Below are 25,436 nucleotides of genomic sequence, written 5' to 3'. Positions count from 1 at the left end.
GTCGGAGCCAGCTCCTGCGTGCGCATGCGCAGTGGCCTAACATTGACCCGCGGTTCTGAATCAGGCCTTAGGAACACTGTGGCATAGTGTGAACCTATGCGCAGTGGCCTAACATCGACCCGCGGTTCTGAATCAGGCCTTAGGAACACTGTGGCATAGTGTGAACTGGGGGCACTGAGCAACGGGACGGACCCAATTACTTAGCAGGTAAACCAAGAAATTTGGTATGCAACTACAGCATATAACCTGGGTTCATGGCCCCCTTAGCCTCTGTGCCCCAGAGCAATGGCACCCGCTACACCCACTTAGGGGTGTACTAGGGATCCAACCGCCTCTGGCAATGTAATGGACTGGCGCCCCTCTCCCCCCCTATGCAGTGTCCCCAGTAATAATCCCCCCGTAGTAATCCCCCTATGCTGCATTGCCCCCAGTAGTAATCTCCCTATGCTGCATTGCCCCCAGTAGTAGTCCCCAGTAGTAATCCCCCCTATGCTGCATTGCCCCCAGTAGTAGTCCCCCCTATACAGTGCCCTCACTAATAGTCCCTCAATAGTAGTCCCCCCTAAATTGCCCCCAGTAGTGGCCACCCCTATACAGTGCCCCCAGTAACGGGCACCCCTATTTAAGTGCCCCCCCTCTGTGCCAGGCTTTCACACACACACAAAGAAAAAAAATACAACTTTCCTGATCCCTGCTCCTGACGCGACTGCCGCTGTCCGCTCTGAGTCCCGGCCCACTCTGCACCTGCATGGGAGAGACGTCATGACGTCTCTCCCATCACATGCTGCGGGGGGAGCCGGAAGACGGAGCTCATGAGTGATGACGCAGCAGCAAATAAGAGTCAGTCTGACTCTCATTGGCTGGCTGCTATTACAAACACTTGTGGGGCCGGGGGACTAGTCCACCCCTTGGCTGCTGGTGGCACTGTGGGACGGCGCCCCTCCCCCCTTTGGTCAGCGCCCCTGGCGAGTGCCATCCTGGCCAATGGGTAGATACGCCCCTGCACCCACTATAGCTAAGCCTATGGCTGCTGTGGAGAAGAATCTCCTTATCCACTCAAACCACTTACACATTATCATGAGGTCATGCCTGTTTTCCAGATCCACTAATTAGAATAGTCTAACCCAAATATGAACTGTTGGGATTTGTGCATAAACTTTTGGTCTGTGTTTACACACACAATGATGCATCTAGTTTGTTACGGCTTTCTGTTTTTGTTGAAGATGCTGTAGGCAGACATAACCTTTGGTTTGTCAAGAGAGTTACTTCTGCATCTCTTCAGATCCTCTCCTGTTTATGTAATATGTTACTGTATACTGATGTGCCATGGCTCAGTTATTCAGTTACACTTCATCAGTCATGTAAGGTCATTATTTATTGTATGCATTATGTTATTATTATTTATTGGGCATTGGCACATCTGGGCACTGTTGCTGGGTACAGATTAAAAACAAACAAAAACAATAGCTAACTGTCAGAGGTTTTTTTATGTTTTGTGTTACTAAATCTTGGTAAATTAATGCAATCAAAAAACTTTAGAAATATACATATTTTGTAAATTATTCCATTGTACATACAGATTGGCAGAACTCATTTCAGATGTTATCCTTGCAGTAAAACAATTGCTACATTAGTTGCCTAGATGTAATAATTGTATAGAGACAACTAAAGCTGGGTACACACTAGCTGATATATTGGCCGATCAGTTGATCGCCCAATATTTATGCTGCACGCCGGTCAGTCGATATGTCTATGAACGACGTCGTTCACAGACATATCACATCGGCTGTGCAGCACAGCCGATGGACAGATATGCCTGTACACACACAACGGCAGCCGCGGGGAGGGGCACAGCCCCGGCTCCCGCATAGATGATGGTCGTTCAGTGTATATGAACGACCAACATCTAAAGATATATCTGCAGATCACTCGATCTGCAGATATATCTTTCAGTTGTGTACCCACCTTTAGTTAGCCTTTTAATGCTGATTAGAATAAATGCAAACAAATAATGTTTCTAACCTTGTTTTCCTGCGCAGTTTGAAAATGAAATAATTCTGAAATTGGACCATGAAGTTGAAGGAGGACGTGGTGATTGGCAATACATGCAACTTTTTGAATCAATGTAAGATTATATGGATTTCATTCATTTCACTGTACAAAGTCACTGATAACTTGTTATTTGTCTTCAAGATGATATGGGAAACATTTACTAAAGCTTCTAAAACTGAAAAGTTGTGTTTTTGCCCGTAGCAGCCAATCATAGTTTATCATTTCTAGGATTAGGGAAATTATAGCTACAATCTGATTGGTTGTTATGGACAACACCACCACTTTTCATTTTTAGAATCTTTAGTAAATCTACCCCTAGGTTTGAGTTGGGGAAATCCTTTATATTTAAACTCAGTGAGCTATTGTAGTAAATAAACATGAAGGTTCTGATGCAGAGTGAGCACTGTGCCAGTTGGTCTAATGTATCTTGGTGTGTGCACACATATGCACCTATGCAGATTTGCATTATTGTGCCCCTTACCCCTGTCTGCACCTGGGTATGTAGAGCAGGATAGGGCATTCTATTAAGGCCAAGTAAGGGTGTGTTACGTAATTGGGAACACATGCTGAATAGGAAATATATGCATATTCCCCTGAGAAAATCTTATTATTTGTGGGTGGTCTTGGGCAGGCACAAATTGTAAATCTTCTACGCGATAAGGGAAGTTGTTTCTGCTGTATTTGAGAGGCTTTTGCAGATTAATTGAAGCCAAATAGCGAATGCGTTTCTCGCATAAAATAAACAACATAGGTGGAAGTAGAACGTAAGTGTCTGTGACGTTTGCCTGGCCTCATCTGGGCACATATCATACTGTTGCCAACGAGGATGCATATCAAGCTCTACTTATGGGTAGAAATATTCTACCTTTGTGTACAATGTTTAAAAATGTTTTCATTTTGTGGTCCTGTCTGTATCGGAGACGATAACCAATTACCTTACTCCTCATAACCACAGTTTTTAAAACTTTATTTGTTTGCCCACACTTGAGTAGCTCATTAATACATGCACTCTCCCCATGCAGTATATACATATCCATTTATAGATCTCTATGCTTCTCCCACATAGATTTTAGAGCTGTCATTATCACAGCTCCAGTTTGTTTTAGATAATAGTTACAGTACCATAGTGCTAATTAAAGCATGTCGTTATTTACGTTTATAGACCACAAAACTCAGCTCTCATTTGTTTGCTTTGCTTTGTTCTTATAAATTAGGTCAATAGGCTGTTTACTTTTACGGCAACTGTCTTTTAATAGTGTTATCTTGATTGCAAGAGAACTGAGTAATTGAGAAGTGAGAATAACAAATGTCATTATAGGCTGACAGAAGGTCTTGCTCAGGAACCAACATAATTTCCCTTCTCTGTTACAGCTTAGAATGACGTCTTAAAAATATTTATTTCTGGTAAAAAATGTTTAGATCCTAAAAACATGGTTCTTATTTGGCAAATGTTTATTAAAACTAAAGTATTATCAGCATTTTTCATTTTAAATCGTGTTTTCTATCTTTGCTGATATTATAGCCACAATGCAGGTAGTGTAATATGGCAGATTTGTTAGATATAGTTGTTTAAATGTTGTTATCTTTATAGTTTTATACCTAAACAAAATCTTAATAACGTGGTCTTGCAAGTGAAGCCGTGTCTACATAGACAATTTTCCAAGGTGTTTTAGCTGTATGTAGCAGGTAATTGAGGCGCTGAAAAATATCCATTCTTAGTATAAGTCTCAAACCCATAGATATCAATTTTTAGTATTTTAAAATATTTTAAAATGTTACTGCAGTAGTGATGGAGGGAATGTTGTACTACAGTAGTGATGGAGGGAGTGTGTTACTACAGAGGTCTTGGGGAAATGTGTTACTTGGGGAATGTGTTACTGCAGTAGTGATGAAAGGAATGTATTACTGCAGTAGTGATGGAGGGAATGTATTACTGCAGAGGTGATGAAAGGAATGTATTATTACATAGGTGATGGAGGGTATGTGTTACTACATAGATGATAAAGGGGAACATGTTATTGCAGTCGTGATGGAGGTAATGTGTTACAACAGAGGTGATGGGGGAATGTGTTACTACAGAAATGATGGAGGGGAATGTGTTACTACAGAGGTTATGGAGGGAATGTTTTACTGTTGTAATGATGAAGGGAATATGTTACTACAGAGGTTATGGAGGGAATGTGTTACTGCAGTAGTGATAGAGGGAATATGTTATGGCAGTTGTGATGAAGAGAATGTTTACTGCAGTAGTGATAGAGGGGAATGTGTTACTACAGAGGTGACAGTGATCGCAGTGAGTGACATAATTTGTGGATCCCAGGGACCCACCACTTTAAAAAAAAAATGGGGTCCTACCTGACCATTTCTGGGTCCCATCATAATTTATGCTTTAGAGTTCCCCATATGCCTCTCAGACCTCCCCACCCCCAAGAGCATCAGATATCCCCACAAGCCCCTTAAATGCATGTTTTAATGCCTCCACAATCTTTCAGGTAATATGACTTGTCTGTTCACAAAACCCATATTGAATAAGTAGGTTTACCATATCATCACTTTAAACTGGGACACTCATGGATTACACAGGTTTTGTGGCTCAGCCACAGAACCTTTGTAATTAATTAATGTGTCCCGTTTTAAAGCGATAGTATGGTTAGCCTATGAATAACGCTTTAGGTAATAGGCATTTTTATCAAAGGATAAATGCCCGGTCTTTACACATTATGCTGCACATTAAAGCCCTTTACACATTATGCCACACAGCAATGCCCAGCCTTCACACATTATGCCACACATTAATGCCTGGTCTTTACACATTATGCCACAGCAATGCCCAGCCTTTACGCATTATGCCACACATTAATGCCCGGTCTTTACACATTATGCCATGTAGTGATACCCCTTACAAATGATGCTGCACATTAATGCCCTTTAGTCCCCCTATGCATTGCCCCCAGTAGTAGTCCCCTATGCATTGCTCCCAGTAGTAGTCCCCCTATGCATTGCCCCCGGTAGTAGTCCACCTATGCATTGCCCCCTGGTAGTAGTCCCCCTATGCATTGCCCCCGGTAGTAGTCCCCCTATGCAGTGCCCCCGGTAGTAGTCCTCCCGGTAGTAGTCCCCCTATGCAGTGCCCCTGGTAGTAGTCCCCCTATGCAGTGCCCCCGGTAGTAGTCCCACTATGCAGTGCCCCCGGTAGTAGTCCCCCTATGCAGTGCCCCCAGGAGTCCCCCATATGTATTGCCCCCAGTAGGAGTCCCCCTATGCATTGCCAACAGTAGTAGTCCCCCTATGCAGTGGCCCCAGTAGTAGTCCCCCTATGCAGTGCCCCCAGGAGTCCCCCATATGCCTCTCAGACCTCCTATGCAGTGGAGGTAGCTGCCCCCCAAATAGGAGTGACCTGGGCATTAGGCCCAGGTCACTTAAGGGCAAATTGGGTCAACTACTGGGGACCCACCTATTTGCCCTTTAGTGACCTGGGCCTAATGCCCAGGTCACACACCTATTTGGGGGCAGATACCTTCAATTGGGCCTAATGTCCCCTATGTAACCCGGGCCTTGTGCCCGCCTATATACCCACAGGCCTATCCCTTGAATTTATGCCACGGGCCTAGTGCCCGACAACCCTGGTGGTCTAGGGAGGGGTAAATAACGGTGGCCCAAGGCCGCCTACCTGCATGGTGGAAGAGGCTTCAGGGGGGAGCTTCGATAGCTCTTTTACTTTCCACCCCCGCAGTCCTCTCCGGTCCCCAGCTTCAGTCTTCTGCTGCTGGCCCGTCCTGGCCAGCGGCGCCGCCTCTTCCTTCTTGATCGCGCCGCCTCTTCCTTCTTGATCACGCCATCTTCTGGCCTCTTGCGCGGCTGCCGGAACTGTTGCCGCACCGCTCTTCACTTGTCTCCGGGAGGTCTTCAGTCCTCCCATCCGCCGACGGACTGAATTCAAGACGCCGTGAGTGGGCGGGGCTATGACACAACAAGCCGTGATTGGCTCGTCGTGTCTGCCTCCTATTGGCTGCTGGACCGTGAGCCAAAAGTTTGCGGCCAGTACCAAACAACCGCCGCCGCTACTTGGCTTCCGGGCAGCGAGCTCCGCTCAGCTCGCGCCCGGAGCCAAGCTTCTCCTGCCGACACCGGTGGAAGGGATCAGGCGGTCCCTTCACCAGGTACCCGCCACGGTGGCTTACCTGGCACTGGGAGCAAACACTGTCCCAGCGCCGAGCACGGACGGTGTACCGATGCTGGGATCAGACACTTGATCCCAGCACGGCTTTCCACAGCAGCAGCCAATGAGAGTCTATCTGACTCTCATTGGCTGCTCTAACAGACAGCGTTATGTCTGTCTCTGCAGGGGGACGCGCTGTGCTGCAGCCAGCTGTCAGGGATTGGCCACAGCACAGCGCGTCCCCGGGAACCCAGGTACTTTAAAAAGTGAGTCCCCAGTGCCCGATATTGGGTAAAATACGCGCTATAGCGAGTATTTGCGAACACTGGGTGATAGAGGGGGATGTGTTACTACAGAGGTGATGGAAGGGAATGTGTTACTGCAGAGGTGATGGAGGGGAGTGTGTTACTACAGAGGTTATGGAGGGGATTGTGTTACTGCAGTAGTGATGGAGGTAATGTGTTACTACAGAGGTGATGGGGGAATGTGTTACTACAGAAGTGATGGAGGGGAATGTGTTACTACAAAGGTTATTGAGGGAATGTGTTACTGCAGTAGTGATAGAGGGAATATGTTACTGAAGTTGTGATGAAGGGAATGTTTACTGCAGTAGTGATAGAGGGGAATGTGTTACTATAGAGGTGATAGAGGGGAATGTGTTACTACAGAGGTGATGGAAGGGAATGTGTTACTGCAGAGGTTATGGAGGGGAGTGTGTTACTACAGAGGTTATTGAGGGGATTGTGTTACTGCAGTAGTGATGGAGGTAATGTGTTACTACAGAGGTGATGGGGGAATGTGTTACTACAGAAGTGATGGAGGGGAATGTGTTACTGCAGTAGTGATAGAGGGAATATGTTACTGAAGTTGTGATGAAGGGATTGTTTACTGCAGTAGTGATAGAGGGGAATGTGTTACTATAGAGGTGATAGAGGGGAATGTGTTACTACAGAGGTGATGGAAGGGAATGTGTTACTGCAGAGGTTATGGAGGGGAGAGTGTTACTACAGAGGTTATGGAGGGGATTGTGTTACTGCAGTAGTGATGGAGGTAATGTGTTACTACAGAGGTGATGGGGGAATGTGTTACTACAGGAGTGATGGAGGGGAATGTGTTACTACAAAGGTTATGGAGGGAATGTGTTACTGCAGTAGTGATAGAGGGAATATGTTACTGCAGTAGTGATAGAGGGAATGTTTACTGCAGTAGTGATAGAGGGGAATGTGTTACTACAGAGGTGATAGAGTTGAATGTGTTACTACAAAGGTTATGGAGGGAATGTGTTACTGCAGTTATGATAGAGGGAATATGTTACTGCAGTTGTGATGAAGGGAATGTTTACTGCAGCAGTGATGGAGGGAATGTGTTACTACAGAGGTGATAGATGGGAATTTGTTACCTCAGAGGTGATGGAAGGGATGTGTTACTACAGAGGTTATGGAGGGGATTGTGTTTCTGCAGAGGTGATGGAGGGGAATGTGTTACTACAGAGGCAAGTGTGTTACTGCAGAGGGAATGGAGATAAATGTGTTACTGCAGAGGTAATGGAGAGTAATGTGTTACTACAGAGGTGATGGAGGGGAATGTTTTACTACAGTGGTGATGGAGGGGAATGTGTTACTACAGAGGTGATGGAAGGGAATGTGTTACTACAGAGGTGGTGGAGGGGAATGTGTTACTACAGAGGTAATGGAAGGGAATGTGTTACTACAGAGGTGATGGAGGGGAATGTTTTACTACAGTGGTGATGGAGGGGAATGTGTTACTTCAGAGGTAATGGAAGGGAATGTGTTACTGCAGAGGTAATGGAAGGGAATGTGTTACTACAGAGGTGATAGAGGGGAATGTTTTACTATAGTAGTGATGGAGGGAATCTTACTGTAGAGGTGAGGTGGGAATTTCTTATAACAGAGGTGGTACAGGAGGTGTTACTACAAAGGTGGTGGAGGGAGTATGTTAGAGGGGAACAGGGATGGACTGGGGCTATAGATCAGCCCTGGAAGTCCTCCCTGTGGTATGGTTATGTTTTTCGGGGGCATGCCGCGAGTCACAGGGGCCTGGCCTCGCAGCACACCCCATCTCTTAATATCCCAGCAGAGCGCTGGGAGGTGGTGCTGCTCAGCAAGGATTTAACACCGGACCGGCCCATCATGTGCACCAGCCCCTGAGCTCATACCATGAACTCCGGTGGGAGGGGTGGAGGGCAGGGACACCTCCAGAGTCGGAAAGGTGACTTAAGCTCTATGCTTTGACAGCTGCACTCCTCAAGCCGGCCTGAGACCATCGCCCCTTTTGGCAATTGCCAGAAATGCCAGATTGCCAGTCCGGCACTGGAGGGGAATTTGTTACTACAGAGGTGATGGTGGGAATGTGTTACTACAGAGGTGTTGAAGAGGATAGCTGTCCTCCTATGCTATTGCCATCTCAGGATGGCAATAGCAGAAGAGGTACTTAGAATACTTTATTATTAAAGTAAAGCATATGTTCTGTTTAACAGTTTTTATTTCTCTGTTTTTCGCTTCTTTTATTGAATCAACATCTGGCTCTCTGCTGCCAGCAAGTATTGCCAAAGAGTTGTATATAGCTCAGCTGCCCCAGCAAGTTTTGTATTGTTAAATGACCCATTTTCTTAAGACTCTGTTATACCTGGGTTACTTGATACACACAACAATTTTCAGAAATTTGTTTTTGTGGAATGTCCTGCTACTTCTAATTCTGTCTTATCTTTTAAGTATATGTACCAAGACCCCTCTCAATGATCTGTTGACCTGAGCCACCTCCTGCTAAATCCAGCCATTAAGGAGAAATTACAAATAGTCCAGCATCCCAGTTCTGGCACAAGTTTGGTGTCTGTTGACCCCCCCTCCCCCCGAAAGATATCAATTTGAAATGTTATGGTATAAGTAGTACTGTCAAATGGGTCTGAACGGCAGATAGGGGAGTAGAGGGATCTGGATCTCCTATTGAGCAGCTCTGAATCTGAGATGGAGCTACAGTCTGCCGCTGGATAGCTGTAAAGAGGTCCTTTGAGAGTGTAGGAGAGTTCTAGGGGTCTCTGCCTAGATCCCAGACCCCCATGAACCCACTCATGACTCAATGGATCTAGTTTGTGAAAATAAACACATGCTCCGCTACCTGGTCCAGTGATCCTCCACAAGACTCCTCCTCTGATGGTGCCTGCTATTGCTTGTTGAGCCGGTAGAGCTAATTTGAAATCTCATCCCAGACAGTGGGGGCTACTGGCAGTTAAACTTAAATTGGTAGTTGCTGCAGCCAATCCTGGATATTTTACATCCGGAATTGGGTTACCTTCGGACTCCAGCGTCCGGACAGATTTTTAAATTATTACCGGACTGCCTGGAGCAATATGCTTCCCTGCCTAATCCTCCCTACCGGCTTGCTTACCATGGTACTGCATTCTGCCGGCCCTGGGCACAAGAACTACTCTGGCTCTTCATTAATTTAATACCCTACCACACACCGGTCTATTAACAGATATATTTACATTATTTATATTTTTGTTTAAACTGATCAGGCATGAATGCAGGGTAGACATTCACAAAATAATGGCACATACCTGAGTAAACAGAGATTTGTAGACAGGAAAGGTAAAACAGTTCAGCTAACTCTTCTTGGCAAAATATCAGATTATTTTTGCAGGTTTTTTTCTCCTGTTATGCAGTCAAATGATTGTACACAGTCTGGTAAAGACTGTTATGTAAGTGTCAGCAGTAGCTGAAGAACTGGAGTAAAGATTGTAAGTAACATATTATATATTTGAAAAACAAAATGAAAACACATCTGTGATATATCATTCATGTAAAGTTTAAATGTCTCTGCTATTAAGATATGTTCATTTGCTTGTTTGGGATCTTTTGTCATTTTCCCTCAGATTGCTGGATTATACTGCACCCCATCCTTACATCTCTAAAGCAGTGGAGAGCTTTGTGACTCTGATAAAAGGCCTTTTAGAGAGGTTATTGGATTACAGAGCAGTGGTGACTGATGAGAGCAAAGATAACCGTATGAGCTGTACTGTCAACTTATTGGTGAGTGGTATTATTTTTCATGCAAGCATGGAATTAACAAGCTCTCATGAATAAACATACACTGTACAAAATGTAAATGAAACAGCAACTCTGGAATGTTATGTTTGTTATGGCTGGGAAGAGACAGCGTGCCTGATTCCCTACGATCACAATTCTGTGTACGCACGCAGTTCAACTGCGATAGCAAGCCAAACCACTGCAATTGCAATGCAATCTCAGCACCACATAAGGATGCCTACTTTACCATACGCACATCCGTAATGCTTAGCAGAATAGTGAAACCACTGATACAATCGAGTAACATCGGACCCATATGCACACTTGCACAAGCCCTGACCTTACTCAGGAATTGCTAACAGCCACGCACGCCCCTGAAACGGCGTACGAACACACTGGCATGCCTGCATTCGCCCGACCACCCCCCGGTCACCATCTACAAACGGCACTTCATGTCAGTCACTCTCCCACGGGTCTGCATATCATCTGTGATTGCAGTCCAAATCGCAGTGGTAAGTTCGCAAATGTGCACTGTGATATATACGCATGCGCAGAATGCAACAATCTGCTGATTGCGAGCGTATAAGTAACTGCCTTGCTTACCAGAAAAGCCTGTCCTGCACTGATGAGACCATACTGTAGCTGGTTAAAATGGGTCTGTCTGAATGTGAATCCACTGTATCGACTCACAGGGCTGTCATGTAAATGTCATTTTCCAGAAGTCCATACTCTTTATGGAATTCTTATTTCAATTGACAATCAAAACACCACTCACGCTATGGGCCCTATACTAAGTTGGATGCATCTGCGTCTTCTTTTCCTTCTCTGCCCGTTAATGCCGATTGTCCATCCGTCTTCATGTGGAAGGCCACGCCGCCCACTATTTTTCCGCCTGCAGTCGTAGCTGTCATCATTACTTTTGTGACGTACACCCACCCCATACTGGGTGCACAAGATCCATCAGAAACAGGTGTCCTATCTCCATCTACACACTCCAAACGAGGACAGAAGTCGGTCCACACACCCACAATACTGCCATGAAACAGATTGCTCATCCGCCCAGTTGCCGCCTAGAATCTCTCATTTCAATGGGCGGATCTATTTGTCTACACATTCATTCTCCTTCCGTGTATGCTTTTGTATTGTGGGAGGAAACCGGAGCACCCAGAGAAAACCCTACGCAAACACAGGAAGAACAGACAAACTCCATACAGATAGGGTCTTGGAAGGAATGTAATCCAAACTCAGTGCTGTGAGGCAGTAATCCTAACCACTATGCCAACTCTCTCAGATTCCATTAATAAGTGTTAAAAAGAAGTAGCAGAAAAAACAGCAATTTAGTGTGCTGAAATATCTCTGTCAGGATATCAGAAACATGCATAAATAGTATATAATAAACATTTTAATTAGTAATGTAAAAAATTACATATAAACATTCACCTAAGACATGTGGGCAGTCACATCATATAACACATAATATAGGAACAATTGTTCCAAATTCAAATCCATATATAAATATAAAAACACACAAATGAGCTTCTGTTCACAGATAAATAAATTTAATGACACATTGTTAAGATAGAGCTGATCAGTCTCTTATTAAAAACAATGTTGCAAAAGATAATAAAAAGTATAAAAAGATGGAATGTTCAAAAATTCAAAGAACACAAAAGTCCAGCTGATTTTCTGTTATAAATTAGTATTTGATGTTAATAGTCTGACCATCAGGCTGCAGCTTTATGTTGTGCACATAACTGACACATTCGCAATTAGTGTTTCATCCAGGAAATGTCTTTAATTACTGGTGATTCCCTTTAATAAGGTCAAGTGCCAAATGAATAATAGCCTAAAAATTAGCCCTTTACTTATGGCTTTATTAGCATATATTATTATTTCCAGTTCTCTTTGGACATCTGTATGTTGTCAGACATAGGAGCAATAAACCACACTAGACGTCTCCCTCCCAGACAGCAGACTACGTCACCTTATCCACTGCAGGAGTCCTAGGTCTGTGTGTCAGCAGTCCGAGCTCCGGTTAAGCTCTTTTAGCCGACCACGCTGAGCATCCAGGGAGCAGCAGCGACATCCAGTCCTCGGCTGTACTCTGGCCGGTGGCTTATATAAACCGTGGTACAACGGTGATCTCGGTTCTTGACTAGTGCTTCTGGCTGTCTCCAAGTCGAATATAGGGCATATAAGGCAAATGGCTAGATCAAATAGCTGGTGAACAATATAATTCTATATGAGTGAGTAGGGCAAAATATAAAACCAAAAGTCAGGCGTCCAAAAGGCCAATGTCAGAGTTAGGGGAGATTGAACCCTTAGGAGTAATAAGCCATGTCAGAAGTAATGTGCGTCTCATGAGTTCACAGTTAATGAAAAGAAACGTGTAACACTGGTGGAAACTTTGATCAGAAATTGTGGGAATTTTTTTTTTACTCTTACATTGTATTGATATAAACTCTTCCTTTTATATGAAAATAGAACAAAGGATAGTAGCGCTGATATTTTGATTGTATTACATAAATAAAATATGGTACTAAATAAAATGTAAATATTTACAACATATAATTAATAAAAATGTTATTACTGTTTCCAGTTGGATATACACAGTAAATATTGAACTTTTAATAGCATGTGATCTCACCCACAACCTTGTAGGGTAACATAGGGAATGCCAATATAATGCGTGGAGACTGTCTGCTGGATAGTAGACTGCACAGGAGGCAGATACTGGCAGCTACAGGAGGTGAAGCCGGCGCTGCAATAGACACCCAACAATCAAGGATCAAGCCACTAAGGAGACATATATCACTGGCCGCAGCCAGCCCTTTGCTGCCCATGGACACCGCATATTTGAGGACCCAATAATTTGAACAATTCATCTAAAAGGGACATCCCTCTAGCGGCAACCAGGACTACTATCCAGCAGACAGTCTCCACGCATTATATTGGCATTCCCTATGTTACCCTACAAGGGCTTTATATGAACTGGCTAACACAGACTTGAGGTTGTGAGTGAGATCACATGCTATTAAATGTTCAATTCTCCATTCTAACTGTCACACATAGAGGGAAATCTAATATGTTGCGTGATTCCAGTTAATTTACTCTCACTGCATACAGCAGAGCAGGGATTTTCTGGTGATGTGTGCTGAATTACGAACTCACACATTGCTGGCGTTCAAGTGTATTTGCTGGAAATACTAAAATGATTTATAGGAAAGAAACGCAAAGGCTTTCCCCCTCTAAGCATTTCCAGCACTAGCATTCTTGCTTAGGCTGGTTTTAAATAAATCAGGCGGGCATGGAGTCCCCATTATTTATTTTTTCATTACAGTACTACCATTTGCTAGTGGAGCCATAGAGGATTCTCCCTACCATGATTCCAACATCCCAAGGCCAGTTGACATCAAGGCTGGGATCCCGAGGGGAGTGGGACACACAAAAGGTGGCACCTGTAGTCCACCTGTAAAAAAAAATATTTACACAAAGACAGTAAACATACAGTAGTATAAAGTCCTTAAAAAAATACTCATGTTGGAAACACTCCAGAAACTCGGACCCTGTTATGGGTTGGGTACGGGATGCTGGCTCTCAGGATCCCGACGGTGAGAATCCCAACGCCGGGATCCTGACAGGGCTAGAGTACCGTCACCTGCCGGCAAGTACCCTAAACCAACCCTCCTCCCCGCAGCCCAACCCTAACCCCCCCCTGCAGCCTACCCCCAAACCTTCCCTCCCCGCAGCCTAACCCTAACCCTCCCTCCCCGCAGCCTAACCCTAACCCTCCCTCCCTCCCTCCCCACAGCCTAACCATAACCCTCCCTCCCCGCAGCCTAACCTTCCCTCCTAGCAGCCTAACCCTAACTCTCCCTCCCGAAGCCTAACCCTCCCTCCCCGCAGCCTAACCCAAACCCTCCCTCCCTGAAGCCTAACCCTAACCCTCCCTCCCCGCAGCCTAACCCAAACTCTCCCTCCCCGCAGCCTAACCCTAACCCTCCCACCTCGCAGCCTAACCATAACCCTCCCTCCTCGCAGCCTAACCCTAATCCTCCCTCCTCGCAGCCTAACCCTAACTCTCCCTCCCCGAAGCCTAACCCTACCTCCTCACAGCCTAACCCTAACTCTCCCTCCCCGAAGCCTAACCCTCCCTCGTTGGGTAAGTATTAGGATGTCAGTGGTTGGGATGCCATCGCCGACATTCTCACTGATGTTGGGATTCCGGCACCGGTATTCTGAACACCGGCATCCTGACCACCGGGATGTGAACTACATCCCCCCGTTACATTTCCCAATAGGGTTCTTTGCCACCTCCACTCTTGTTTCTTTCTGTCTCTTGCCTTCAGTTGAATTATGTATCTAATCCATTGATCTCTACTTTATTAATTAATTACAAACTCACTCTTCATACAGACCCCATTAGACCTCTGCTCTGGATTCACAAATCCCATTCTCTCAGGCCCATTTATTAGTAACTATTTGCAGCATACTACCCGAAAAAACCCTTTCAGAGGCCATGTCCCTACGGGTGCTTTTTCATACATTCAATGCCATGAAATGTGATTATGGCACCCAGATCGCATTGCAAATGTGATAATTGATAAATGGGCCCCAACGTTTTAGTAACAAACAAATGTACTGCTCTTACAGACTATTACAGGATTGGCAGGCTCTGTGGCTGGGATACTAAACATTTGACCAGCTGAAAACTTTAGGCTCAGAATAGTTCTGAGCATATTCAACTTAAAGGAGTAAATTTGCACCTTGGCAAATCATGTTACAATACATTGGGTGCAAATGTACTTATTTGCACCCAATATACTTATTATTTATTTTTGCATGCATGAAAAATACTGACTGCTTTTACATATGGTAATCATCTTAAATAAGGATCATAGTATGCATCTGTCTTCTAGAGTCTTGCATGGTAGAGTAGAATATTTGATGCTAAAACGTGTGTTAATCCAATATTTTTTATCTCTTAGAATTTTTACAAAGACATCAACCGGGAAGCAATGTACATCAGGTAAGAATACTATATTGCATGTAGCAGCATTCAATAATGGATTTTTTTTTTCATTGTTAGGTTGCTAGCTTATAGCTGCTAACTAATTATAGTGGCGTCGAATACATAAAATTAATATAAGCGTTTGAAGTTAGATCTGTGTTAACTAAAAAGAAAGCTACAATATTTTCTATGTAAGTTTATAGATAAATTAATAAATAATATTACTCCTACTTCCATCTGGTGGATATTGCTATCTTGAAGTGTGGAGGGAGCCATCTCAGTCCTGAAAACACCTTGGTGAAGGTTTGCTGAAGGTATGCTTCCAAGATTACTCAGATTCAGATATCTCTGTGGATGAAACTGAAATTATGCAGATTTAAAATTTGAGGATATATCTGATTGGGAGGATGAATATTTTTCTAGTCAGGATGAAAAGTTCCAAGAGGAGGCTTGGCCTGTTAGACATTTCCAACTACTCAGATGTTTTCTTTTTCTCACCCGTTTTTGAGAGATGATTTGGAAAAACGTTAATTTCCATCCCGTGTTGATTCTTCCACTGCTACAACAATTTCTATCCCAAGACCTGTGTCATTGAGAGTATTCTAAAATCTATTTTCGCCTCTCGGGGGATGTACTTTCTGGCCAGTGTTGGTGGCTGCATGGACAAATAAGGTAGTAGAAAGATAGATGGATCGCCTGGCAATTGCTTGATGATACCAAGGATTCATTAGCCTACTTAGGAGATGCGGTCATGGATGCGACCAAACATCCAAAAACCATAGTAAAAACAGTCTGCTTCATATCTATTACTCTTTCAGACTGAGTGGATGGCTCCCACATCAGATTGATGGGTGGGAGACATCATTAGGAGGGGTTATATTCTAATCCTGACCATTTTGAAATTCTGCCCAAATATTTCTTTGCACTCCAGATCTTCAGAATGGCACAAGGCATCAAGCATTTGCATGCCTTTCAATCTTTAATTATTTCCAGAGTAATTGAAGAACAGGATAAGTAGCGGTTAGACTCCAGGCTTTTTTTTAGGCGAAAAAAAAAAGTATATTGGCAAAGTTAAAAGTGAGGTCTTTATGCTTAGTCAAGAATTATATGGAAAAAGGAGAAATTCTGGCATCATTGGATATCAAAAATGCATACTGTGCCTTCACTTCCCAATCTGTGAGAGGCATCGCTGCCTTCTCAGATTTGACATTTCGAGCACTTCTCTTTAGACCTGCTGCAGTCCTCCTGAATTTTCTCAAAAATTATGGCTGTAATATTGGGACTACTTCTAGAATACTGTAATTACAACAGTTGCCAGTCTGCAATAATGGTGAGCAATGACAATCTATTTTCATCTTCAGTGGTCCTGGTTTTTGTGCCAAAACAAATCTATCAATAGACATTCTAGAGCTAAGAGTGATTCTAATTTTTTTCTTCAAGCTCAACAATTTCTTTGCTGAAAACTTCCTTCCATGACGACCGCCGAAACCTAAAGTCTCGTACTCATGGCAGAAATGGACTAAAATTTTCACTGGTTGGAAAGTATGTTTTGCCAATCTCAGTGACCATTATTTCAGTTGTTGAAAACCAAAAAGACAACAATATAAGTTGACACATATAGGGGTATGGACCCTCCACCCAAGATATGTTTCAACAACTGGTGGAGAGGTGGAGTCAGTCGGAGATGGATGTGATTTATTCCAAGTTAAATTACAAACTGTTCTTTCAGAGGGCTAGCGCACAGGATACTCAGGCAATTCTAATAGATATATTGATGGTTCCATAGGACTTTCACTTTGCATACGTATTTCCTTCAATTACCTTGATTCCTTGTATCCTCAAGAAGATCAAAAGCAGAGCTGGTGCCAGTCATTCTGGTAGCGCAGAATTGGCCTCAACAATATCAACAGTCTGATGACAGAATGTTCAGCCAAGACAGATCTTCTAAACCAAGGATAATTTTTTACATCAGGAGTTAGCTCCTTGGGATTTAACAGCATGCCAATTGAAGCCATGATACTCAAAGCTAAAGGATTCTCTGAGCAAGTCATACAACTATGCTTAGAGCTAGGAAGCCAGTGTCTTCTAAAATTTATTGCAGGATTTGTAGATATATACTTATGGTGTGCTCTACATATTACATAAACATTATTAAATCTAAATATACTGAGACCCAAATGGTTCCTATTACAGATTCCTGATTATTGATGCAGGATAAATTACAGATTATATTATTTATTATAGCATAAATTATAGATTTCGATTTTTGGGTAGATCTTATACTGGCAGAGTGATAGGATCTGTTGTACTACTCCTCACCCAGTACCTAGTGGGATATACTGCAGTGTGACCAGTGACTAGAGCCTGTGACTATTAGTAGCAGGTCTAGGAGACTGAACAGTCAGTTCAGAGTACAAACAAGTCTCCAAGCTCAAACCATACACTAAAACTCTCAGACATTCAGTACATGCAAATGCCATAGGTCTCCGACTTTTGGCCAGCAACTTCACAGTACTTTAGCGAGGTGGTTCTATGCTTTCAATCAGCAGAGATCAGGAAATTCTCCAATAATGAGATGCAGAACAGAGACACAAATCACTTCTGCTTTGGGGGAGAGGTGGAGGGATGGGATGGGACACAACACGTATAAGATGATTGATGTGTGATCTATCATGAATCTTGTCTGAAAAGAAATACTGCCTTCCAATATGTCTTGTAGTATAAATGATTCGGTCAGCTCATCTTGAATTGCAATTTCTGTTTTTAATTCAGTTAATATATTTTTGGTAGAGTGTCCAGAATATTTGTCATCATAAGTAGGAACTTGGGACAGGCAATCTGTGAGTGCAAGGCAAACAGCAAATGAATCATGTATCCTGTATTGCATGATAATGTGGGAAATGGATAATTTTACTTTAATTGTTATTTAAAAATGTTTGGTGAAGTTTGAAGGATGCGGCAGTAGTTACAGGTTGAAGTGACCCGGTAAGCCATCCATAGATTCCCTATAAGTATTTCTAATTTTTGTTTGCAGATATGTGTACAAGCTCAGAGACCTTCACTTGGATTGTGAGAACTACACAGAGGCTGCTTACACCCTCTTACTCCACACAAGGCTCCTAAAGGTTAGAACATCGTTTGTAATTCAAGAACAATGGGTCGGTTCAATTAGCCACAACCCCGATCTCGCCCGGAAATCTGCGATCTTGGGGCTACCGTTAGTGCAGCAATCTTGGGGCGCATTGCTAATTGTTTCAACCCCATTATGCTTATGGCTGTATACTTTTATTGAGGCATGTTAAGGTTTATGAAATTATATTTGAGAAATTCAGAAACTTAATTACAATACTTACTATCTTGCTGCAAAAGGTAATTTCCAATATCTGCTGCAGTCCCTTCATTTTCGTCCGCAAAATGCAGCCCCCAGGGACAGACTGGGGCTCTAGATCAGCCCTGGCAACCCCCGCGCACTCACAAAAGGGTGTGGTTAAACTCACGGAGGCGTGCAGCGAGTCACAGGGTCCTGGCCTCGCGGCACACCCCCATCTCTTAGTGTCCCGGCCAAGCAGAGCGGCCAGGTTTTAAGCTCGGTCTGGCCAACCAGGGCCCTTTCAGGGCAGCAGTGCACTGTCTCCTGCACTGCCACCACCCCCTTCCCTCCCATCCCTCCAACCGAGCTCATACCATGAACTCCAGTGGGTGGATGGAGGACAGGGATACCACCGGAGTCAGACAGGTGAATTCCGCCCTTTGCAGCAGCACTCCTCAAGCCGTCCCTGAGGCCATCAGCCCTTCTGGCATTTGCCAGAAGTGCCAGATGGCCAGTTTAGACCTGGCAACCCCTATATGGTTTTCTGACGGATTTACCAAGCTCCGTGAATGCAAAGCATTCTGGAGCTTTCCCCTGATAGGTAATGTGATCTCCAGATGGCATTATCCTATATGGGCTACTATTTAGCACATTTTTATGGAGAGGATCCTCCGGATCCCTCTCCATCGACCCCCAGTGGCAAATGTTCCGGCCACATTTGCACAATGTGCACCAAACACCTGAACCAGGAAGCAGTGTGATAGCTTTATGCTATCACACTGCTTCTAGATCTTTGCCAGGACGGGCTGTTATCGGAGCCTGTCTGGTGGCAAGAGCAGAATAGTACATTTGTGTGAAAATATTAATTGATCACTAATCCTTCTGAGTGTAGCAATGACTAAATTAGGGGAAGGTGTAAGAAGAGGTGGTAAGTGCCAAATCTGTGTTAACCAGTGCTATTTGACACTTACATTGAACCTTGGTATGTATAAAAGAAAATAAGGTATAGAAAAGTGTATTTCTTTACGTTATCAGCAAACATCTCACAATTTCACCGTCACCATAAAATAGAAAATCATTCAGAAGTTATTAAAAAAACTATAAGCACTATAAGCACTGTTGTGCTTACATCTCGGCATTATTAGTGAGAAAGAGCTATAGCGGCACGATAAATGATGCAAGGAAAACTAGCAACCTGTTATACCAAATATGACCATTTACTGTATTTACATATTGTAGATTATTGTTTATTTAAGGATTCACATATTTGTGATACAGAATATAATTTATTAAACTCAAAATGGGGCATTGTAACTAGTATTATAGTGGACATTGCACTGTTTAGTAATGATGCAGGTGATGCTGCCTTTGTGAGTGAAGGTACCATTGTGATCTCTTGTTTGTTGCCAGACCAGCTTTCTGTAATAAGACATGCTGTAGGTCTAGTACACACATTTACTGCATTATATGGATTCTTGTTACTATTATCAAAAGAAAATATCCAGGTCGATATCGAAATACATTATGTATATAGTATGCTGCATTTCTGTTAAATATGACCCTTGCTCTCTTTAAGTGGTCAGAAGAACAATGTTCACCCCAGGTCATGCAGACAGAGTTCCAGAGTTCACAAACACACCGGCAGCTGAAGGAGAACTTGTATGGAGTAATCATTGGATACTTTGACAAAGGAAAGGTATGTACAGTATTTTATTATACAAAAACAGAAAAGCTGAACAAGGCAGAATCTGGAAGAGAGATGCTAAGCTGGATACTGGCTGCTCTCAGAACATATGCAGAAAAGAGCTACCCAGGTTCAGCTCAGAAACAGTAGAATTTGCACATGGCATACATCAGGAATACTAATGTGTATACTGAGGCCGGATGGAAGCATAGAGATGCAGCTTGGCAGTCTTTATACTAAAGTCACATGACCATATTTGTACATAACATAATAATGTAATATAGTCTCACATATGTGAGAGAGGAAATTGTCTTGACAATTATTAGTAAATATGGAAGCAATATTTTCATAAAATGTAATTACATACACCTTCACATCTGTTGTTTAATCAAATGAAAAATGTCTTTCCTGCAGTATCACATTTGGAAATGTCAAGTAAGCAATGCAAATATACTGCCTCAACTAGATACAATATGGCTGCAATGCTATGATTTAAATACTTTCAGCTGGAGGGGTTACTATGCACCCAGCCAGTCAAAAGTGACTAGGTAATGCTACTGAAAATCACCATCGTCATCATTGCTGCTAATGTTTTAGCAGCCCTCCAGAGCCTACAAGAGGGTCATTTATGTCTAATTATGTTTCAATTACGTGTACCATTACTTTACTTTCATAAACTGTTTTCTAGCTGTCCTTTTCAGTAATTGTCTCCTTTTCAAAATCTCTCTGGAGATTGCCCACAATGTGACTGCCAATTACACAGATATGGGTACACATCTTTCAGCATAGTCGCAGATTGTGGAGGTGTAAGGGGAGGATTTTACAATACAGTGAGCAAACCAAAGGGGCATTCCAAAGCCTCTCTGCTCGCCAAACAATTTACCATGTGATTGTGGTTGCCATGGTAATCAATGACACACCAAAAAGAAATTGTAAATATCAAAATAGTTTTTGTAGCCTGCCAGTGATTTATGCTAAAAAACACAGCTCATATTTTTTCACATGGTTGTAGCTATACGTACTACATATGATGCCATGGGCTACATAATGTCCACCATTGGTATATGTGTTCCCTTGTTTCATTTTGATTTGGATCCTGAAACTTACAGGGAGGCGCATTTCTATGGGGAGATTCAATTGAGCTTAAGGTTTAGTGTGAGGTTTCCATTATCACACTGTTAAAATATTTTATAAAGGTGCTACTAGCTACTGTCAGAGCACTGTCAGAGCACAAAGGTACTGTCAGAGCACTGGCGACTGCTACATGCAGCTTTGTTCTCCGGAGTTCTGCCAAATCTCTCACTCACCAATGGACAAATACAGTATATTACTCTGTTGTAGCAGAGCTTTCCTATTTAGTGTTCTCCAACAACAATTGAACTGTTACATACATGAGGTTTGCAGAAGCTTCAGATTTCAGAATTTAGCACAAAGTAAAAGCAAACACTTGGGAAATCTTAAGGTGCCTACACATTTACCGATTTTTTACATGATCTGGCCGATTCCGACGCATTGGAACGACAGATCGTGTAAAAAATGCCCAAATCGTGAGTCCCCACTCACGATCACGTGCTGTACGGCAGATCTGCCAATCTGGGACACAAATGCACTGGAAAAAGGGTGGATGCACGATAGATTGTTTGCAAATTGGACACTTCAAACACCAAATAGTGTGCAGAGCTACCAGGGAGGAGTTTCAAGGGAAATCGTACACGATGTCGGATTGTGAGCACATCGCCAAGTGTGTAGGCACCTTTATGAGTAAAATTAGACATGTTTTGTAAACACTGTTTTCTGTTCTTTACACATCTATATATTTTAATATTTCACCAATATTTTGAAAGAATATAAGATTTTAAATAGATAACAATAAAAGTATAAGTTTTAATATTTGTTGGATCAGAGTGCACTGTATTAGATGCTTTCTTTTTTCTTCTCCTTTGAAATGTTTTGTAAATGCCATATTTTACTCATTAGTATTTTGGATGTCAGCGTGATGACGTATTTCTATCCAGTACTGTGTTGTCAGTATGCCCTTGTAGTTCGGTACTGGTTTCTGAATTGTAATTTCAGAGTTAAAAGAGATAGATTCATAATATAACTTTGTGCTTTCTAGTTTTATTGCTTTAGAAGATATATACTCAAGGGCGCGTTACAGTGAGGTTACAAGGGAGCACAGTCTCACATTATATTATGTAATTACATTACAGATGTGGGAGGAAGCAATTTCTTTGTGCAAACAATTGGCAGACCAGTATGAAATGGAAATCTTTGACTATGAGCTTCTGAGCCAGTGTTTGGTAAGAACATTTGTTATAACATCAGCTTGTAACTATAATTGTATTTATAAATACTTGGCTTCAGGCATTGGGTAATATAAAACTAACAATGTGCATGTTAGTTTAACCAAACATCTACGTATTAATTCTTTAAGGTCTATCCTGAGTCAGACATGCCCAGTGGGAGCTTGTTGGACTTGTGACAGACTCACATTCATTTCCCCCTGCTAACAGCTACCTCTGCTAGGACACGTAGAGAAAGTGCCGCCGGGGTAAATGTAGTGCAAACGCTTGGTCCAATATACTAGGCCTATATAGTTCTAGTGTGAGCAGGAGGACCAATCACAAGTCACAATCTCTTTGATATCACACAACCCCAATTTTAAGCTTATGGTGTGAAATGAGCCAGGGGAGCCCTAAGCTACTTGGTGGTACAAAGCAGCGACTGGGCCACTGAGGAATGGCTCCCTCAGTGGGATGACTATATCACCCTACCTGGGAGTGCTGTTATCAGAGCTCGTAATATTTAAGATCATTCTTTTAGTAACAATCAGGTTGTAAAATAGGGATGTAGTCAGCATCCCGGCGTGCAGGATGGTGACGGTTGAAATGCCGACGCCAGAATCCCGACAGCGTAAGTATCGGGGGATGGGGGGGTTAGGTTTAGGTAACGGGGAGGGGTAGGTTAGGGTTAGGCACTAAGGGGGAGGTTAGAGTTAGGCACTAAAGCGGGAGGGTTAGGGTTAGGCACGGGAGAGGGGGAGGTTAGGGTTAGGCACTAAGGGGGAGGTTAGAGTTAGGCACTAAGGTGGGAGGGTTAGGGTTAGGCACTAAGGTGGGAGGGTTAGGGTTAGGCACTAAGGGGTAGGGTTAGGGTTAGGCACTAAGGTGGGAGGGTTAGGGATAGGCACTAAGGTGGAAGGGTTAGGGATAGGCACTGGAGAGGGGGAGGTTAGGGTTAGGCACCGGGGAGGGAGGGATAGGGGTGAGGGTTAGTGTTAGCTTACTTACCTAAGCGTGTCGGAATTCTGACTGTCGGCAAGCCGCTGTCTGTATTCTGGCCGGCAGGGTCCCGTCCGCCGGGATTCCATATAATATGCCCATAGCACACGAGATGATGGTACTATGAGGGGAATTCAATTAGGAGCCAATCCCGTCATGGTGCGAGTATGTGTGGCTATATGCCGCACTTAAGATACTTCAGGACTCGCTCCTTTGTGTTCACATAAGCCCCATAAGGCTGCGTACACAGAAATGTGAGTCCAGGGATAGATCGGCATTTCCACTCTATTGCATTGGAAACTCGCTCCCCTCACGGCTAATTAGATTCCCCCCTATATCTGAAATGTACGAACTCACCAGTGAGACCATATACTTGGAGGAGGCTGAGTGCTCTTAAACAAAGCTCAGAAATCTGGGTTTATTTCAAATATCATTCTATTGTATTGTAATCTAATATAGCAGCTGAGTAGGTTCTAAAAATTTATGAAATAAAAGACTAACTGATGAATACTGCATGGATTACATCACTCATCATGACACAATCTATGATAATAATTAAATACATTATTAAGCACAGTTTTTATAGATAGAACATACAGTATGCATATTACTAGTTCTTATACATGTAGCATTCATTAATGGGAAACATTGGATTAGGAGAAATACAAAATCCATCATTTTTTATTGTAACTTTTTCCTAACTTGATTAAGATACAAGAAATCACCCTCATCCATATCACCTGCTAACATCTATGGAAGCTTATGTTATATTTCTTGCTTGTAATACTGTGAAAATCAAAGTCTATACACAGCAAACTTCAATTTGACATTAATGCATCACATGCCATTGATTTCAATGGCGTGATGAATTAAATGTCAGTTTAATATTTGTTATATATGTAAATGATTGCTAATAAATCTAATGTTCCTCGTATCCAAATACATTTATTTGACCTTCCAAATGTACATATCTCAGAGTGAAAAATAAACTTGTATATTTCAATAATAGGGTAAAACATTTTCACTTGTTTTTCTTATTTTGAAAATTGCATTTTCTCTTGCAAGACTACATACTGTAAAGAACAATCTATACTCACTTTACAAGTATAAGGAAAAAATGTAAATAGATATCACAACTATAAAATATCAGTAATATTTCCCTTATGTTTTCTCTTGGCAGAAACAACAAGCAACATTCTATGAAAACATAATGAAAATTCTTCGTCCGAAGCCAGATTACTTTGCAGTTGGATACTATGGGCAAGGGTTCCCAACCTTCCTCCGGGTAAGTGCTTTATGTCCTCACTAACTCATTTTAATGTTCCCAATAATGTGTTAAATTAAAATGCAGATGTGGATGTTCTGGAGGCTTTGGGTTTACAGACATAATATGAAATGTTATGAGTGAGTTGGTTACCATTGACTCTCTTGTACAACAGTCTCCTATATTATAAGCTGTACGTACTGAGGGCCTGATTCAGCAAGGATCGCAATTGCAAAGCTGCACGCAAGCTATAGATATATGATGTATGCACGCAGGCAGCTCTGTAATTCCGTCCTTGCTATTATGCAAATGCAGCAGGAGGTGTATATGCATTTGCGATCCCAGCACTGCGATGGAGGTCGCAGGCTGGGATCACCATCGGTGGTCAATGGTCGTGATGGTGGACGACGCCGTCCAGCCGAGTAAGCCTTGGCTTACTCAGGCTGGGCGGCTTGAAAGACGCAGTCCTTGACCTTGCCAATCCCAGAAAATGAGGCGGACAAGTCCCCGTTTCCGGGAACGCCGGCCATCCCTGCTCCTGCACCGCCTCTTAAATGCCTCTGCCTGTTAATCAAATGACATACGCTGGCCAGCGGGGACTGTTGCAAAGAGTCACTCTCGGTTCACTT

At 43.0% G+C, this 25,436-nt stretch overlaps 1 protein-coding gene across 1 annotated transcript in view; it reads left to right on the top strand.

The window, feature by feature from the left end:
- Positions 1-25,436, top strand: part of DOCK2 (dedicator of cytokinesis 2) — a 966,148-nt gene that overhangs the window by 758,814 nt on the left and 181,898 nt on the right. Inside the window, exons 34-40 of the mRNA XM_088465050.1 lie at positions 2,040-2,125; positions 10,104-10,260; positions 15,246-15,286; positions 18,303-18,393; positions 20,155-20,274; positions 22,473-22,562; positions 24,724-24,828. Of these exons, the coding sequence (XP_088321176.1) occupies positions 2,040-2,125; positions 10,104-10,260; positions 15,246-15,286; positions 18,303-18,393; positions 20,155-20,274; positions 22,473-22,562; positions 24,724-24,828 (690 nt within the window). The remainder of the gene's footprint in view (positions 1-2,039; positions 2,126-10,103; positions 10,261-15,245; positions 15,287-18,302; positions 18,394-20,154; positions 20,275-22,472; positions 22,563-24,723; positions 24,829-25,436) is intronic.

Source organism: Taudactylus pleione, unplaced genomic scaffold (assembly GCF_031769625.1).
Source record: "Taudactylus pleione unplaced genomic scaffold, aTauple2 ptg001827l, whole genome shotgun sequence".
NCBI classification, from domain to species: Eukaryota; Metazoa; Chordata; class Amphibia; order Anura; family Myobatrachidae; genus Taudactylus; species Taudactylus pleione.
The sequence above is the reverse complement of the archived record's forward strand: the minus strand, read 5'-3'. Positions and strand labels throughout refer to the sequence as shown.